Below are 16659 nucleotides of genomic sequence, written 5' to 3' on the forward strand. Positions count from 1 at the left end.
GGGCAACTGGCCAGATGATGGTGCCATTTGCTGAGGTAGGAAACCATGAAAGCAGGTGCAGGATTATGTAGAAGATGATGACCTTCAGGTCAACCATGCTGCCACCAGTGTGCACACCTTTAGGCCCAAAGGTTGGCCAAGAGGTATGTGTTTGCAGCTGGGTAAGTGTGGACAGAGTTTGGATCTATGAACTGGGGGGAAAGAGATCCAAATACATATACCTGAGGTTGAGTGTAGGCTACAGCCTGAGGGGGAAGAGACGGGGACCAGTAGCAAGCCCGTGGCTGGAGACCAGCTCTCCTTATCCCACTATGTTCCAGCATAGAACTCCAAGAAATCTGAGAATCAAGATTGTTTCTGTTGCAAGTGGCAGAACTCCAGTTAAAATTAGCCTGAGCAAGAGAAGAAATGCATCAATTCCTGTAACTGAAATCAGGAATCCATTGCTCACCATCTCCCTGCTCTGCTTCCTCTAGGCTGGCTTCTGTCTCAGCCAGGTTCCTGCTTTGCAGTGCCAAGCTAACACTCAGCAGCTCCAGGCTTATATTCTACCAGCTCAGCAACTCAGCAGAAAGAGAGCTAACTTCCAAAGTTTTAGAAAAAGTCCCAGAGAGGGATCTCATGCCCATCCTTGAACATCCTTGATTGCTGTGGCCAGAGTGAGGAACACAAAAGTTGGCTAAGCTGCAAGCCTACCCCCAAGAGGGGTGACATCAGACCCACATGACAATACAGACTGAGGAGATGGTTCTCCAAAAGAAAATCAGGGTGCTATTACCAGAAAAGGGGAGTGGATGCTGAGCAGACACCCATCATAGATATGCTGAGTTTGAGGTGCTATATAGCATTGTGGGTGATATCCAGTGGTCTCAGGTTGGAGAGAGATGTCCCAGTGGAGGTATAGCTTGAGAAATCACCTGAGGACTTTATGATGGTAGTTGGGTGGGCAGATGAGTTTCCTCATTGGATTGTGGAGAGAAAGAATGACCAGGCCGGGCGTGGTGGCTCACGCCTGTAAATTCCAGCACTTTGGGAGGCCCAGGCAGGCGGATCACGAGGTCAGGAGTTGGAGACCAGCTTGGCCAGCATGGAGAAACCCCGTCTTTACAAAAAATACAAAAAATCAGCCGAGTGTGGTGGCAGGCGCCTGTAATTCCAGCCACTCTGGAGGTTGAGACAGGAGAATTGCTTGAACCCGGGAGGCGGAGTGTGCAGTGAGCCGAGATCGCGCCACTGCACGCACTCCAGCCTGGGTGACAGAGTAAGACTCCGTCAGGGGGAGAGGGGATGTGCCCGGGGAGGAGAATGACCAGATCAGAGGACCAAGGAAGAGACCCAGGGGTAGAGAGACTCCACCATTTCATGGCAAGGCAGAAAGGAGCCTTGATCAGGAGGAGAAACGGGGATTTAGGAGTTGGGGACTAAGTGGACCTTAGCATTGGGCACTTGGACTACAGAAAGGCCCAGGACTCAGGGTGTCGTGTCCCCAGGAGGAGGAACTGGAAAGGCAATGCCCAACCCCCTAACTTCTAGACGTCTGGCCCCTGTAGTCTCCCGCCCCTGGCCTCGCCCCTCGTTCCTAGCTTGTTTGCCACCTAGTGTCTCTCCCGGGAGCAAGAGTCCTCAAAGTTACATCATGTGCGGCTGGGAGGGCGGCGGCGGATGGGGGGCGGGGCCTCGAAGTCGGGGGCCGAAGAGTGGACCCAGTCCTCCAATGGGAGAGGTGGGTTTGGCGGTTGGGAGGCAGGGGTTGGGGCGGCGGCTGGGCTGACCTGGAGCCTGGAGCCCCGGGGCCGAGGGAGCTGGCCTGCCGGCGGGGCGGAGGAAAGCTAGTGCCAGCCCTACCAGGTTCCGCCCCCGCGCCTGCCCCCCTCCTTTTTAAGCGCCTCCCGCCAACCTCTGCTGTGGCTCGCTTCGCCGCGCTCCCTCCTTCCCCGCCTTCCATACCTCCCCGGCTCCGCTCGGTTCCTGGCCACCCCGCAGCCCCTGCCCAGGTGCCATGGCCGCATTGTACCGCCCTGGCCTGCGGTGAGTGACCCCCGGCCCGGGGCCCACCCGCACCTTCCGCTGCGCTCGCCCCCTCGGGGCTGCCAGTGGCGCTCTCCTGCTCTCAGCCTCCGCCAGGTTTCCCATCCTAGGCGGAGGCGGGCAGGGGCGACTGCTGTGGGTCCAGCCTCCCGCGCCGCGCGTCTCTTGGGAGGGCAGCCAGCCGGCGCTCCTCGTTTCCGCCTGCACCTCCCCTTCTCTGCCTCGCTCGCCTCTGACCGCGCGATCTCTATCTGCCACTCTCAGAACTTCCTCTCTCTCCTCGCTCCTCTCTGCTGAGCCGGGTCTCCGCATATCCTCCTTTCCTTCCCAGATACCTCCCTCGGACCTCTAACGGGCTCTCAGCCAGCGCCCCAGGGTACTTCGAGAGGCAGCAGGGCCTTGGGGACAAGGGTACGTGAGCCCCGGGAGACTGAGCTCAGAGCCCCCTAAAGAAGGTGGAAGGTTAAATATCCATTCCCGGCCTCTCCCGGACTGGAAGGACTGGAACCTGGCGGGAAGTCCAGAGCAGCCCGAGGGACCTGGGGCCAGGGGAGGGAGGCAAGCAAGGTGGGAGGAGGGCGCCAAGTTGCCTTCGTTTCTTACATAGCTGGCTTCTTCCTCCGTCCAGGCCTGGAGCCCCCAGGCTCGTCCTGTTTGTCTGCCTGTCCTCTTAGTCTCCTATTTATTCTCTGAGGCCTCTCTTCTCAGCTTTTGTCCCAGAGTCGGAAGTGACCCACATCTGTCGCACAGCCCGTTCCACTTGGGCAGCCCTTGTGGGTGGTCTCTGAAGGAAACGTCCCACTTAGAGGGCTGCAGGAGGGTGTGGGGGCTTCACAAGAGATAACGTGAGCCAGGCTCCAGGGAGAGAGAGGCTGTCCTCAAGACTGTGTGCTTGAAAACTGATGCTCACGGAGAACTTCCCTCTGAGGCAGGAACAGACCCAGGTCCCAGTAGCCCTCCTCCCCTGCCCCTGGGGCCACACTGATCATCTATCCTGCTTTAGTGGAAACCACCCCAGCTTCTACCCCAGACAGACTCAAGCTCCCGCATCCATGCTCTGAGCTTTCTTCCTTCCCCAGGCTAACACCCTCTGAGTCTGAGCTGCCAGCAAGCTGCTGTTCCACCCTCCCACCAACACCAAAGCTCTCTAGGCATGTGGCCTCTAGGAAGAAGAGCCAGGGGAAGCACGGGGTCACGTGGTCCTGGGTGTGGGGGCAGTTTCTGATGGGCGAGGCCTTGATAGAGGAGGAGAGTAACATCCCCTTCATGGTCTTTGCTCTCTAGGGTTTACTCCACCTTGAGTCCAGGCCAATCAGAGCAGACGTTGCTTCTCTGTCTCCCAGGGCCATGAGAGGACAGACAACAGGACGCTGACCTCCTGAGAATTAAGCCCATGAACCCCAGCCAGTGACACTCATTCCCCAGTGGTCAACCTTCCGCAGAGTTCAAAAATACTTACCCGAGGGCAACATTTTATGCAACCATTGTTGGTCCAAGTGGGCAGCAGCAGATCAGGGCCTGGAAGCCCAGCATCCAGTCACCTATTCTCTGTGCAAGAGCCCTCATCTAGAAACCTGGCACTGGAAAGACTGTGACCTTTGCTTGGGGCTTTCATAGTCTTACAGCATACACACCAGAAGGAAAGAATAAAAACAGCTGCCATTTTAATTTATAAAAAACTATACTTGAAAATGGAAATAAAATGGATGAGGCTTCAAACACCAGACATATGAAGTTGTCACCTGGGCCCAACTTCTTGTCTTGACACTTGGGCCAAAGGCCCCTACTCATTTCTTTCTTTTTTTTTTTTTTTTTTTTTTGAGACAGAGTCTTGCTCTGTTGCCCAGGCTGGAGTGCAGTGTCCCGATCTTGGCTCACTGCAACCTCCACCTCCCGGGTTCAAGCGATTCTCCTGCCTCAGCCTCCTGAGTAGCTGGGACTAGAGGCACACGCCACCACATCCAGCTAATTTTTATATTTTTAGTAGATGGGGTTTCACCATGTTGGCCAGTATGGTCTTGATCTCCTGACCTCGTGATCCACCTGCCTCAGCCTCCCAAAGTGCTGGGATTACAGGCGTGAGCCACCATGCCAGCCATCTCCCTACTTATTTCTAAACGTTGATTAAACAGTTAAACATGGGCATGGGCTACACATGCAGTAACATCAGCATGCCTACATGTATACTTCCACACAGCCAGGCATGTGCCTTTTTTGCTCATTTGGCCATATCTGTCCCTCGCTGAGCAGGAGACACCCTCCTCAAGCCTCATAAAGGCTACAAGATACATGTGTCCTGAACACATCCCACACACCAACTGCAACCTGCTCTTCATGGTCCCTGCATGCAGACATGTTTTAGCAGGCTGCAGCCCAAGCTTTCTGTCTCTCCACCACCTGCCTTGTCCACTCTCGATGACAGCAGCTAGCTCATTGCCTCTGTTTCTCCTATAGGCTTAGCTGGCATGGGCTGAGCCCCTTGGGCTGGCCATCATGCCGTAGCATCCAGACCCTGCGAGTGCTTAGTGGAGATCTGGGCCAGCTTCCCACTGGCATTCGAGATTTTGTAGAGCACAGTGCCCGCCTGTGCCAACCAGAGGGCATCCACATCTGTGATGGAACTGAGGCTGAGAATACTGCCACACTGACCCTGCTGGAGCAGCAGGGCCTCATCCGAAAGCTCCCCAAGTACAATAACTGGTAAGCCTTGGGCTCCACAACCTGCAAGATAGGTGCACTGAGGCCACTTTGGGTTCACCAAGGCAAAATCAACTTAACTAGAACATCCCAATGGAATGAACAAGAATGAGAGCTTTGGGGTAAACAGACTCAGAAACTGGGATTTGCTTACACCTATAATCCCAGCACTTTGGGAGGCCAAGGCGGGTGGATCACCAGGTGTCGGGAGTTTGGGACCAGCCTGACCAACATGGAGAAACCCCGTCTCTACTGAAAAAAAAAATATATATATATACAAAAATTAGCCCAGCATGGCGGCACATGCCTGTAATCCCAGCTACTTGGGAGGGTGAGGCAGGAGAATCACTTAAACCCAAGAGGCAGAGGTTGCAGTGAGCCAAGATCGCGTCATTGCACTCCAGCCTGGGCAATAAGAGCGAAACTCTGTCTCAAAAAGAAAAAAGAAAGAAACTGGGATTTTTTTTTTTGAGATGGAGTCTCACTGTATCACCCAGGCTGGAGTGCAGTGGCATGATTTCAGCTCACAACAACCTCTGCCTCCGGGGAATTGCCTCAAGCAATTCTCCTGCCTCAGCCTCCGGAGTGGCTGGGATTACAAGCATGCGCCACCACGCCCAGCTGATTTTTGTATTTTTAGTAGAGACAGGGTTTCACCATGTTGGCCAGGTTGGTCTCAAACTCCTAACCTCAAGTAATCCACCCACCTCAGCCTCCCAAAGTGCTGGGATTACAGGCATGAGCCACTGCGCCCAGCCTGGTTTGTAGTTTGTATTTTATTTTAATGTTAAATGAAGAAGCTGATATAAATAAGATCCTTTGCTTTTTTTTTTTTCCTCACCAGTTCAGGGAGCTTTTGCCAGGGGCAGAGACCCCCAGAGGGCCGGGACCTTGGGGAACACCCCTTAGATGGGACAAAGCCTGGAGGAAGGGACTGAGATGTGATTGGGTGGGGAAAAATAAGGCCAACAGAAGACCTGGAGTCAAAGTTGGACTTGAAAAAGTGGGTCTAGGGACAAGGGAAACCTGCTGGCCACCATCTTCCTGACAATCCCCTCTCCCCCAGCTGGCTGGCCCGCACAGACCCCAAGGATGTGGCACGAGTAGAGAGCAAGACGGTGATTGTAACTCCTTCTCAGCGGGACACGGTACCTCTCCCGCCTGGTGGGGCCCGTGGGCAGCTGGGCAACTGGATGTCCCCAGCTGATTTCCAGCGAGCTGTGGATGAGAGGTTTCCAGGCTGCATGCAGGGTAACCAGGGCAGGGGCACAGTGGCAAGGGCATGGAAGATGTGAACAGGTTTGGAACCCTTCATCCAGGGGATGCCTTCCTCCACAGGCCGCACCATGTATGTGCTTCCATTCAGCATGGGTCCTGTGGGCTCCCCGCTGTCCCGCATCGGGGTGCAGCTCACTGACTCAGCCTATGTGGTGGCAAGCATGCGTATTATGACCCGACTGGGGACACCTGTGCTTCAGGCCCTGGGAGATGGTGACTTTGTCAAGTGTCTGCACTCCGTGGGCCAGCCCCTGACAGGACAAGGTAAGCACCTGCTCTGCCCCAAGGGGAACACAGAGGCCTTCTTGTACTCAGAGGAAATCCCAAATCCTACCTCTCCACAGACCCTAAGAACCTGTCCTCTCTGGCAACCTAATTCCCAAGATCCAGAGCAGCAGTCCCAGCAGAGGGATGAGGCTGTGTTTGCAGAGCACTTTGCACAAGATTGAGAAAAATCCGTGTCCAAGAATAGGGGCATGGAAGCTGATGGTTATTATGAGGTGGGGGGCTTCAGCCACCTCTTGGTGCTGCTACTGCTTCCAAGTGTCTCTCCTGCCAATCCCTGATCCCTCTGGCCCCTGACACCCCAGTTCCTGATGCCGCTGCCAGCAGCCCCATGACCCCATTGTCCCCAGGGGAGCCGGTGAGCAAGTGGCCGTGCAACCCAGAGAAAACCCTGATTGGCCATGTGCCCGACCAGCGGGAGATCATCTCCTTCGGCAGCGGCTATGGTGGCAACTCCCTGCTGGGCAAGAAGTGCTTTGCCCTACGCATCGCCTCTCGGCTGGCCCGGGATGAGGGCTGGCTGGCAGAGCACATGCTGGTGAGGGCCTGGTGAGAAGCAGGGCAGCTGCCGGGGACAGGGCAAGGGTGGGGCCTGGCCAGTCTGCCTCAGCCTCACCTCCCTCCTGCCAGGTGCCAGGCTGGTGGGCGGGGACTCTACTTGAAGGCCCAAAGCTTTGGCCTCAGGCTGCTGAATGTTGGGTTTCCCCTGCCACTAACCCAGGCCTGATGGCAGGGCAATCACTTATATAGTGAATAAACATTGGTCCTCCCTATTAGACCCTCGCTGCCCTTCCCCATGCAGACCATGCCCTGACCTTTGGTGACCTCTTTCTTATTCCCTCTCTCCCCAATGCACAGATCCTGGGCATCACCAGCCCTGCAGGGAAGAAGCGCTATGTGGCAGCCGCCTTCCCTAGTGCCTGTGGCAAGACCAACCTGGCTATGATGCGGCCCTCACTGCCAGGCTGGAAAGTGGAGTGTGTGGGGGATGACATTGCTTGGATGAGGTTTGACAGTGAAGGTGAGGGACTCTCAGATCATACTCTTGGTTCTGGCTCTTGTCAGAGCCTCGGGGTCTCCTCTCTAGTGTTCACAGTGACTTTGTCAGTGAGAAAGTTTCCTGAACACCCAACCCTGCTCCATTCCTCTGGCAGCCCAGCCACCCTAGAGACAGCCTTTCCTCATCAGATCTTGGGTCCATCTCAGGACAGGGTGGGGTGGAGCAGGACCTTCTTTGGTCTTACATCTCAAGTTTTCCTTGTTTGGTCCTTCCTTTCTTTCACTTCTCCTAACAGGTCGACTCCGGGCCATCAACCCTGAGAACGGCTTCTTTGGGGTTGCCCCTGGTACCTCTGCCACCACCAATCCCAACGCCATGGCTACAATCCAGAGTAACACTATTTTTACCAATGTGGCTGAGACCAGTGATGGTGGCGTGTACTGGGAGGGCATTGACCAGCCTCTTCCACCTGGTGTTACTGTGACCTCCTGGCTGGGCAAACCCTGGAAACCTGGTATGTGCGGTGGGGAAGGTGTGGCACAGCCTCCAGGCCTCAGCACCTTAATGGTGGAAAAGCTTTCTCCACAACCTCCAACCATCTTCTAGGACTGCCAGGAGGCACAGAAGTCATGAACGTTTGCAGTTTCCAGTCCCAGGCAAAATCTCAGCTCATGTCCCAACTCCACCAGTCACTGGTTTTGTGATCTGGCTAAGTTGCTCAGCTTCCCTAAGCTTTAGTTTCCACATCAGTTGAATGAGGGTAGTTGTGATAGTACCTATCTCATGAGGTTGTTGGAGGATTAAATAGTGCATAAAAAGGGTTTAGCACACTGACAAATACACAGTAAATTCTCAATAATAAATACAGGCTGGATTTTTTTTTAATGAAAGGAAAAGGAAGGACTTTTGAACATTCTCACAGAAGGTATTGGGCTCCAAGCACTATCCATAAAGTTTGGCCCATTAGGAAAAGAGGAAAGCTGCCTCCTCTGCTCCAACTCTCCTCCTGCCACTTGGCTCCCACTGTCCCCTGTATAATAACCACTGTCTAAAGGTCAGTATTGTTACCCTCACCCTTCCCCTGTCCCTCCAAAGCATTCACCCCAATCCTTCCTACAAACAAAATCAGGTCAGTGCTTGAGTCTTTCCCAGAAGCTAGTTTCTGAATCCTGTCATTACCCTGGGCGCCTGGGAGTCCCACCTCTCCCTCAGCCCTGCACTCTGGACCTTCAGTATTCTTTCCATGGCCTTCTGCAGTCAGGCAGTCCAGACACCAAGAGGCAGGGGCAAAGAAGAGCATGGGAGGGGAGGCTGGCCTTGTAGTCACTGAAGCCTATATTCAGGTTTGCTAGGCTGGTCTAGCAGTCACCCTCCTTGCTTCATCTAATCACCCTTTATTTTTACTAACACCATCATTAAGCCCCCCTCAGCCTTCCCACCCAACTGAGAAATCCAAGAAACTTTCATCTTTCCCCACAGGCTAGTTCCCCAACCCTTTCATCATCTCCAGATTTGGGGGCATAACTAGGGCATCTTGTCCCCAGCTTCAATTCCCAGAATAATACCGTGTTAGGATTCTGCACCGGGTGCTGAAGAAGGATGGCTCTTATCTGCGATGGCGGGCAGAAGCTGGCGGATGGGAGAGGGTGGGGATTTTGGCCCCGTGGCTTCCCCACTCCCCAGGTCTGACCAGCAACCTCCAGCAGAGAAGGCGCCATGTCCACTCAGGGGCCACACAGTGGTGCTTCATACATGTGCCACTGACTTAGTCCCAACCCCCCTCCAGGACACCTGAAGGTGCCAAGTGTGACCTGGGCTCCTGAGGTTATCCCTACCCATGTGATATCCCTATCTCTATTTTTCAAGCCCTATCACTTCATCAGGGTCTAAGCAGGGCAGGGAAATCACCAACATTTTGTTAGCTTTAAAATCAATTCCTTGCAGGGCACAGTGACTCACATCTGTAATCCCAGCACTTTGGGAGGCCGAGGCGGTTGGATCACCTGAGGTCAGGAGTTCGAGACCAGCCTGGCAACATGGCAAAACCCCATCTCCAATAAAATACAAAAATTAGCCAGGCATGGTGGCTCATGCCTGTAATCCCAGCTACTCAGGAGGCAGGAAAATTGCTTGATCCCAGGAGGCAGAGGTTGCAGTGAGACGAGATCGTGCCACTGCACTCCAGCCTGGTGACAGAGTGAGACTCCGTCTCATAACTAAATTAATTAAGTAAATAAAATCAGGCCAGGTGCAGTGGCTCATGCCTGTAATCCTACTACTTTGGGAGGCCGAGGTGGGCAGATCAGTTAAGGTCAGGAGTTTGAAACCAGCCTGGCCAACATGGTGAAACCCCATCTCTATTAAAAATACAAAAAAATCAGCCAGGCATGGTGGTGGGTGCCTGTAATCCCAGCTATTGGGGAGGCTGAGGTAGGAGAATTGTTTGAACCTGGGAGGCGGAGGTTGCAGTAAGCCAAGATTGCACCACTGCACTACAGCCTGGGCAACAGAGCAAGACTCTGCCTCAAAAATAAAAAGATAAAATAAATTCCTATTTGCATTTGGATAACTTAGGAGAACCTGTCTTCCCTGGTTTGCTGACAGAAAGTCAATTGTCTGAAGTACTAAGCTGACATTCTCAGTTTTTGCTTTAGGTTTGAGTATTTATTTAAATAATAATCTCACAAATAATGAAATAGTTTCTGGGGGAAAAATTATTATAACCTTATGCCCATATCTAACCCCATTCCCTTGAGCCCTGGTCAGTGCCAAGTGCCAGTAGCTTGGCACAAACATTAGTGCCCTGCCAAACCCCAATTCCTCTCCCACTCTTTTCTCACATAGCTCAGCTGGCCGCACCTTCATGGCTAAATAACCTGAGCTCTTGGAGATGCCCTGGCTCCCTTCTCTCTGCTCCTTATCACACAAGGTTCTAGGCAGCTGATGAGGCAAAAAAAAAAAAAAAAGAACCCTGCAAGAATGTGTGCCCATGTATGTGTAGGTCGACATGACCTGGGAAATAATAGTGTTTGTATTTCCTCTGCCAGGTGACAAGGAGCCCTGTGCACATCCCAACTCTCGATTTTGTGCCCCGGCTCGCCAGTGCCCCATCATGGACCCAGCCTGGGAGGCCCCAGAGGGTGTCCCCATTGACGCCATCATCTTTGGTGGCCGCAGACCCAAAGGTAAACAACATACGAGCTCCATGTTCTTGGCAAAAGGGCTATCTCTGTATTAGGGCCTACCTCCCTCCCTCTGATCCAGAGCCTCAGCCTGGATCTCACCTGTCTCCAGAGTTCTCCCCTGGTGAATGCAAACTTGGGAGGAGGCAAAGGGTCTGAAAATGGGATAGCCGAGGTCTTAGGAGAGAGAGTACCAGTCAAGCTCACCAGAAGGGCTGGAGTTACGGTCCAAAGAAAAGGGCTGCCTGTGACTCTGTTCATTGGTGATCTAGGGGTACCCCTGGTATACGAGGCCTTCAACTGGCGTCATGGGGTGTTTGTGGGCAGCGCCATGCGCTCTGAGTCCACTGCTGCAGCAGAACACAAAGGTGAGCACCCTCGCCATTCCTCCCTCTCCTCTGTGTGCACACAGCACCTCCTCTCTCCCTTCCTGAGCCAGACCTTCCTTTTGTCCACCCCTGGAGTCTGATATGGCCCCACCTCTTCCCACTTCTATCTTTTCCCCATCCCTGAAGATATTCAGAACCATAAGCCCTTCACAGCTTCCTCCAACTAGATGCAGGGTGCCCTTCCCTGCCCCAGTGAGAAGGAAGATTCCTTACCCATCTTGCTTCCCCCCCAGGGAAGATCATCATGCACGACCCATTTGCCATGCGGCCCTTTTTTGGCTACAACTTCGGGCACTACCTGGAACACTGGCTGAGCATGGAAGGGCGCAAGGGGGCCCAGCTGCCCCGTATCTTCCATGTCAACTGGTTCCGGCGTGACAAGGCAGGGCACTTCCTGTGGCCAGGCTTTGGGGAGAATGCTCGGGTGCTAGACTGGATCTGCCGGCGGTTAGAGGGGGAGGACAGTGCCCGAGAGACACCCATTGGGCTGGTGCCAAAGGAAGGAGCCTTGGATCTCAGCGGCCTCGGAGCTATAGACACCACTCAGCTGTTCTCCCTCCCCAAGGACTTCTGGGAACAGGAGGTTCGTGACATTCGGAGCTACCTGACAGAGCAGGTCAACCAGGATCTGCCTAAAGAGGTATTGGCTGAGCTTGAAGCCCTGGAGAGACGTGTGCACAAAATGTGACCTGAGGCCCTAGTCTAGCAAGAGGACATAGCACCCTCATCTGGGAATAGGGAAGCCACCTTGCAGAAAATATGAGCAATTTGATATTAACTAACATCTTCAATGTGCCATAGACCTTCCCACAAAGACTGTCCAATAATAAGAGATGCTTATCTATTTTACACCAGATTTGTGCTGTTTTCATTTCCCACCTATCTTTTCACAGGCTTCCCTCTAACACCTTTCTCACAATCTTCTTCTTCCAGCCCCTAGAAGAAGCACAGCCTGGCACAATCAAAGATCTGTTTTACAGGCAGCTCTAGCACTGGGTCACAGACATAGGAATTGCTGGGAGAAGGCACTATCCACTCTATGTCCTGAGTTCTTAAAAAAAAAAAAATGGTGAGGCTGGGCGTGGTGGTTCACGCCTGTAATCCCAGCACTTTGGGAGGCTGAGGTGGGCAGATCACGAGGTCAGGGGATTGAGACCATCCGGGCTAACACGGTGAAACCCCATCGCTACTAAAAATACAAAAAAAAAAAAAAAAAATTAGCCGGGAGTGGTGGCGGGCGCCTGTAGTCCTAGCTATTTGGGAAGCTGAAGCAGGAGAATGGTGTGAACCCAGGAGGCAGAGGTTGCAGTAAACCAAGGTCGCGCCACTGCACACTCCAGAATGGGCAACAGAGCAAAACTCCGTCACAAAAAAAAAAAAAAAAAAACTGAGGGCCTCAGCAAGCTGCTCAGTACAGCCTCCAAGCCTAAAATTCCTGATCTCCCACTTAGATTGCAGAAGCCTCTACAACTCCATTCTCCAGTGAAGTGGCTTCATTGTCAGTTCTCGAATTTGTTCTTCCCCCTGCCTGACCTGGCACTGGGAGCTGCATAGTATTCACGGAAGCATATTCAATATTAGGACAGCTAACAACACTTCTGTAGCACCTTCTGTGTGCCAGGCACTGCTGAGACCAGCTCGGTCACGGAGACCCTAACCCAGCAGTGCTAGAGGAATTAAAGACACGCACACAGAAATATAGAGGTGTGGAGTGGGAAATCAGGGCTCTCACAGCCTTCAGAGCTGAGAGCCTCGAACAGAGATTTACCCACGTGTTTATTGACAGCAAGTCAGTGATAAGCATTGTTTTTATAGATTATAGATTAACTAAAAGTATTCCTTACGGGAAACAAAGGGATGGGCCAAAATAAAGAGATGGGCTCTGGCTGGTTATCTGCAGCAGGAGCATGTCCTTAAGGCACAGATCGCTCATGCTATTGTTTATGGTTTAAGAATACCTTTAAGCGGTTTTCTGCCCGGGGTGGGCCATGTGTTCCTTGCCCTCATTCTGGTGAACCCACAACCTTCCAATGTGGGTGTCATGGCCATCATAAACATGTCACAGTGCTGCAGAGATTTTGCTTATGGCCAGTTTTGGGGCCAGTTTATGGCCAGATTTTGGGGGCCTATTCCCAACAAGGCAGTGTTCTAAGCAATAACCCTTTGGGGGAATTACCATTTTACAAATGAAGTAACAAAGGCACAGAGAGGTCAAGTAATTTGTCCAAAGCTTCACAGTTAGTAAACAATAGAGCTAAGGGTTAAAGTGATAAAACTGCAAAGACATGTCTTTCATAGTAGTATAGACATCTAGAACTGCAAGGACCTTAGAAGTCACCTATTCCGCCGGGCGCAGTGGCTCATGCCTGTAATCCCAGCACTTTGGGAGGCCAAGGAGGGTGGATCACCTGAGGTTGGGAGTTCAAGACCAGCGTGGCCAACACGGTGAAACCCCTTCTCTACAAAAATACAAAAATTAGCTGGGCATGATGGCAGGTGCCTGTAATCCCAGCTATTTAGGAGAATCACTTGAACTCAGGAGGCAGAGGTTGCAGTAAGCCGAGATCGTGCCATTGCACTCCAGCCTGGGGGACAGAGCAAGACTCTGTCTCAAAAAAATAAAAAAATAAAAAGTCACCTATTCCGTGTTTCTCAAACTTAAAAGTGCCTTTGAATCACCTGGAGATCTTGTTAAAATGCAGATTGTCACTCAGCAAGTCTGTAGTAGCCTCAAGATTTTGTTTTCCTTACAAGCTCCTGGGTAATGCTGATGCTGCCGGTCTGCGGACTACAGTTTAGAGTAGCCTAAATTCATCTGAAATAAACTTTGGAGAGTAATCAGGAAAACAGTGCAATGATCTCACATGAGTCAGGGGCATCAGCTTAGGATAACTTCTGCGCAATCTGGATCAGGCTGAGAGAATGTATAACCTAAGGTGGGTAGTATGGTAGTCTTTACCCAGAAAAAGGGAACAAACTTCAACAAATAAAATGGAATTATTGGGAACTCCCTCAAAGGAAAAAACTAGAAGAGGAAGCAGCAAATGTTCTCATAGAAAATGCCAGTGACCAGCCAGAATGTGTAAAAATCTAAAGGTCAGAGTGGAACAGAGGTTAGAACAAAGTTAGCAGTGGAGTATATTGTACTTTAAAACACAGCCATCCAGGCGCGGTGGCTCACATTTTGGGAGGCCGAGGTGGGCAGATCACCTGAGGTCAGCAGTTTGAGACCAGCCAGACCAACATGGTGAAACCCCATCTCTACTAAAGATACAAAAATTAGCTAGGCATGGTGGCCCATGCCTGTAATTCCAGCTACTCAGGAAGCTGAGGCAGGAGAATCACTTGAAACTGGGAGGCTGAGGTTGCAGTGAGCTGAGATCACACCACTGCACTCCAGCCTAGGCGACAGAGTGAGACTCTGTCTCAAAAAAATAAATAAAATAAATAAAATTTAAAAATTTAAAAATAATAATAAAACACAGCCAAATCCTTAGCTTCATAAATAGCATATGATAACTGAATACCGTCAAAAGCAACATAGCACAGGTATTAAACACATAGTAGACTTGAGCCAGAGGTGCCTCTCAGTTGCTTCATCTGTAAAATGGAAATGCCTACACTTTACAGTCTTGTTGGGAAGATTAAAAGAGTCAGTGGAATAAAGCACTCAGAACTATGCCTGGCACTGAATAACCATTTAATACATGTTAGCTATCATCACCTTTCCACTTTATAATGATTAGAGTAGGCCCTGTAAGCGTATATTACATATTGCTGACTCTACAGTTTAAAAGGAACATGAGCAATGTAAATAAAATCTAGGAGAGAAAGAAAATAGATTTAAAAATAAATCCCTCCAGCTAAGAGGCAGGGAACTGGGGTTCCAAGCACCTTTCTGGTATCTTCTAAATGCACAGGGACAAGAAAGTGTTAGCCTTAAAAATTATTTTTATTAATTAGAATAAAATGGGGCTGCATGCCCTTCAGCTCCAGATAACTGATAAAATATAGTTAACGCATTATAATCTTTTTATTTTAAAATAAAACACAGATACAGAAAACCATCTAAAACAAAGTTATGGCTGAATAAACTATCATAAAGTGAACACCTTTGGAACACTACCCAGGGAAAGAAACAGAACTTTGCAGACACCAACCCAGCCCCGCCCCGCCCCGACCCTGTTGCCCATCTCTATCATAGCCACCCCTTCCTGCCATAGTGGATACTATGGTGAGTAATAATTACTTCTTTGCATTTTTTTATAGTTTGATCACCTAAATGTAGATCCTTAGACACTATAGTTTAGCTTTGCTCCCATTTAAAATTTTTTTCATATGTCTTTCAAGTCTCTATCAGTACAGATTCCCCCTCCATTCCTTTCTTTTCCTTCAATTTACCCATTGACGAATCCAGACTCAGATGTTCAGTGTCTAAATGCATTAACTCACTAGGGATTGCAAAACAGCCATATTTGAGTTGTCATAACATTGCAATAATTTTATAAAATGGACACTTCTATTTCATTACCCTATGGTATTGTTTATATAGAAACAGCAGGATAACTGCTTAATTCTTTATCTTTATTTACCATCTTCAAAAAAATGATTTGATTTCCTATTATCCTTCGAAAAGGTAACCAGTTAGTTACACACAAACATGAACTCATGGATTTAAACATACTTAGTGTTTATTAAATTGGCCTTATTAAATGTTCAAATTGTCCCACGTTTGGCTATGGAAGCTAGGCCAAAAAGAGCTGAGTCCTTTTGACATGATACATACTCCTTGCTTCCCGGCTATCTGATATAAGTTGCTCCATGCTCATCGTGTTCATTTCCTTCCCCAAACCTGGAATCAGCTTTTTCTCTAAGAAGCTCTGGCTTCTTTCAGGGGGAAATGGCGTTTTAAGACCACAATCTGGATGCTAGGAGTGTTCATTGATACTGGATTGGTCATTGTTTCTAGATCTTTTTGGTGGATAGCGACAGAAGATAAAACCTCATGAACTCATACTGATATGTTCTATTCAAAATCAGGGCTAAAGGGTTTTCTGGAAACATGGTCTTGCTTTGTTGCCCAGGCTGTAATGCAGTAGCGTGATCACAGCTCACTGCAGCCTTGAATTCCTGGGCTCAAATGATCCTCTTGCCTCAGCCTCCCGAGTAGCTACAGGTGTAAGCCACCACACCTGGCTAATTTTTTTTTTTTTTTAGAGATGGGGTCTCACTATGTTGCCCAGGCTGGTCTTGAACTCCTGGTTTCAAGCAATCCACCTGCCTCAGCCTCTCAAAGTGCTGGGATTACAGGTGTGAGCCACTACCCCGGGCCACTAAAGGGTATTTGCTTATATTACATCTATAGCTCCTACCCTACATGCAGAAAAATCTGATTCTTACAGACACAAGACAGGAGAGTATTAGAACATCCCATAGTTACTTAGTGGCTTTCTAGTCAACACATTTTAAGTCCCTAGGTAAATTATTAGCACACTCTCCATTTCCATCGACACAGAGAATACTATAAGGCAATGTTCAAACACATGTATGAGCATCAGTCACTCCAAACACGGAACTGTCCCAGGAGCTCTGTGTGGTCACCAAGCTGGCAGCTGCAGTAGAGGAGCGGAGGACAGGGTTAGCCAGAGAATGAAAACGCTCCTTTCCTTCTCTCCTCACCAGCCCAGCCTGCCCTCTAGTGGAGATGCTAATGAGCAGGAAACAGGCCAAGACAGGTCAGGCAGGAAGTCAACTAGCTGACATTTACTTAGCAATTACCAGAAATTGTCCTAAAATGGGT

At 50.5% G+C, this 16659-nt stretch overlaps 2 protein-coding genes across 7 annotated transcripts in view; one reads left to right on the forward strand and one right to left on the reverse strand.

Moving 5' to 3' along the window:
* NRL (neural retina leucine zipper) overlaps positions 1 to 16659 on the reverse strand; it is a 33028-nt gene that overhangs the window by 12317 nt on the left and 4052 nt on the right. The window lies entirely within an intron of this gene.
* On the forward strand, positions 1714 to 11708 carry PCK2 (phosphoenolpyruvate carboxykinase 2, mitochondrial). 5 transcript variants are annotated; one of them, XM_055097371.1, is made up of 11 exons: positions 1714 to 1848; positions 2360 to 2439; positions 4483 to 4728; positions 5792 to 5976; positions 6064 to 6267; positions 6639 to 6826; positions 7147 to 7309; positions 7584 to 7802; positions 10336 to 10473; positions 10743 to 10838; positions 11093 to 11708. In XM_055097371.1, the coding sequence occupies exons 4-11, from the start codon at positions 5919 to 5921 to the stop codon at positions 11545 to 11547; spliced, it is 1521 nt and encodes a 506-aa protein (XP_054953346.1). In that variant the 5' UTR covers positions 1714 to 1848; positions 2360 to 2439; positions 4483 to 4728; positions 5792 to 5918; the 3' UTR covers positions 11548 to 11708. The 5 variants fall into 5 exon arrangements, with proteins under 5 accessions (XP_054953346.1, XP_003809120.2, XP_054953345.1 ...); XM_055097372.2 differs by lacking the exon at positions 1714 to 1848 and adding an exon at positions 1903 to 2028; XM_003809072.4 differs by lacking the exon at positions 2360 to 2439 and having other exon boundaries at positions 1714 to 2028.

This window comes from Pan paniscus, chromosome 15 (genome assembly GCF_029289425.2).
Source record: "Pan paniscus chromosome 15, NHGRI_mPanPan1-v2.0_pri, whole genome shotgun sequence".
In the NCBI taxonomy this organism is placed as follows: Eukaryota; Metazoa; Chordata; class Mammalia; order Primates; family Hominidae; genus Pan; species Pan paniscus.

Excerpts from the sequence above, each read along its gene's own strand:
- PCK2 (XM_003809072.4), top strand. The coding sequence starts at position 2,000 with ATGGCCGCATTGTACCGCCCTGGCCTGCG. Across the intron at positions 2,029-4,482 it reads TTGTACCGCCCTGGCCTGCG|GCTTAGCTGGCATGGGCTGA; the intron begins GTGAGTGACCCC and ends TTTCTCCTATAG. Across the intron at positions 6,827-7,146 it reads GGCTGGCAGAGCACATGCTG|ATCCTGGGCATCACCAGCCC; the intron begins GTGAGGGCCTGG and ends CCCAATGCACAG.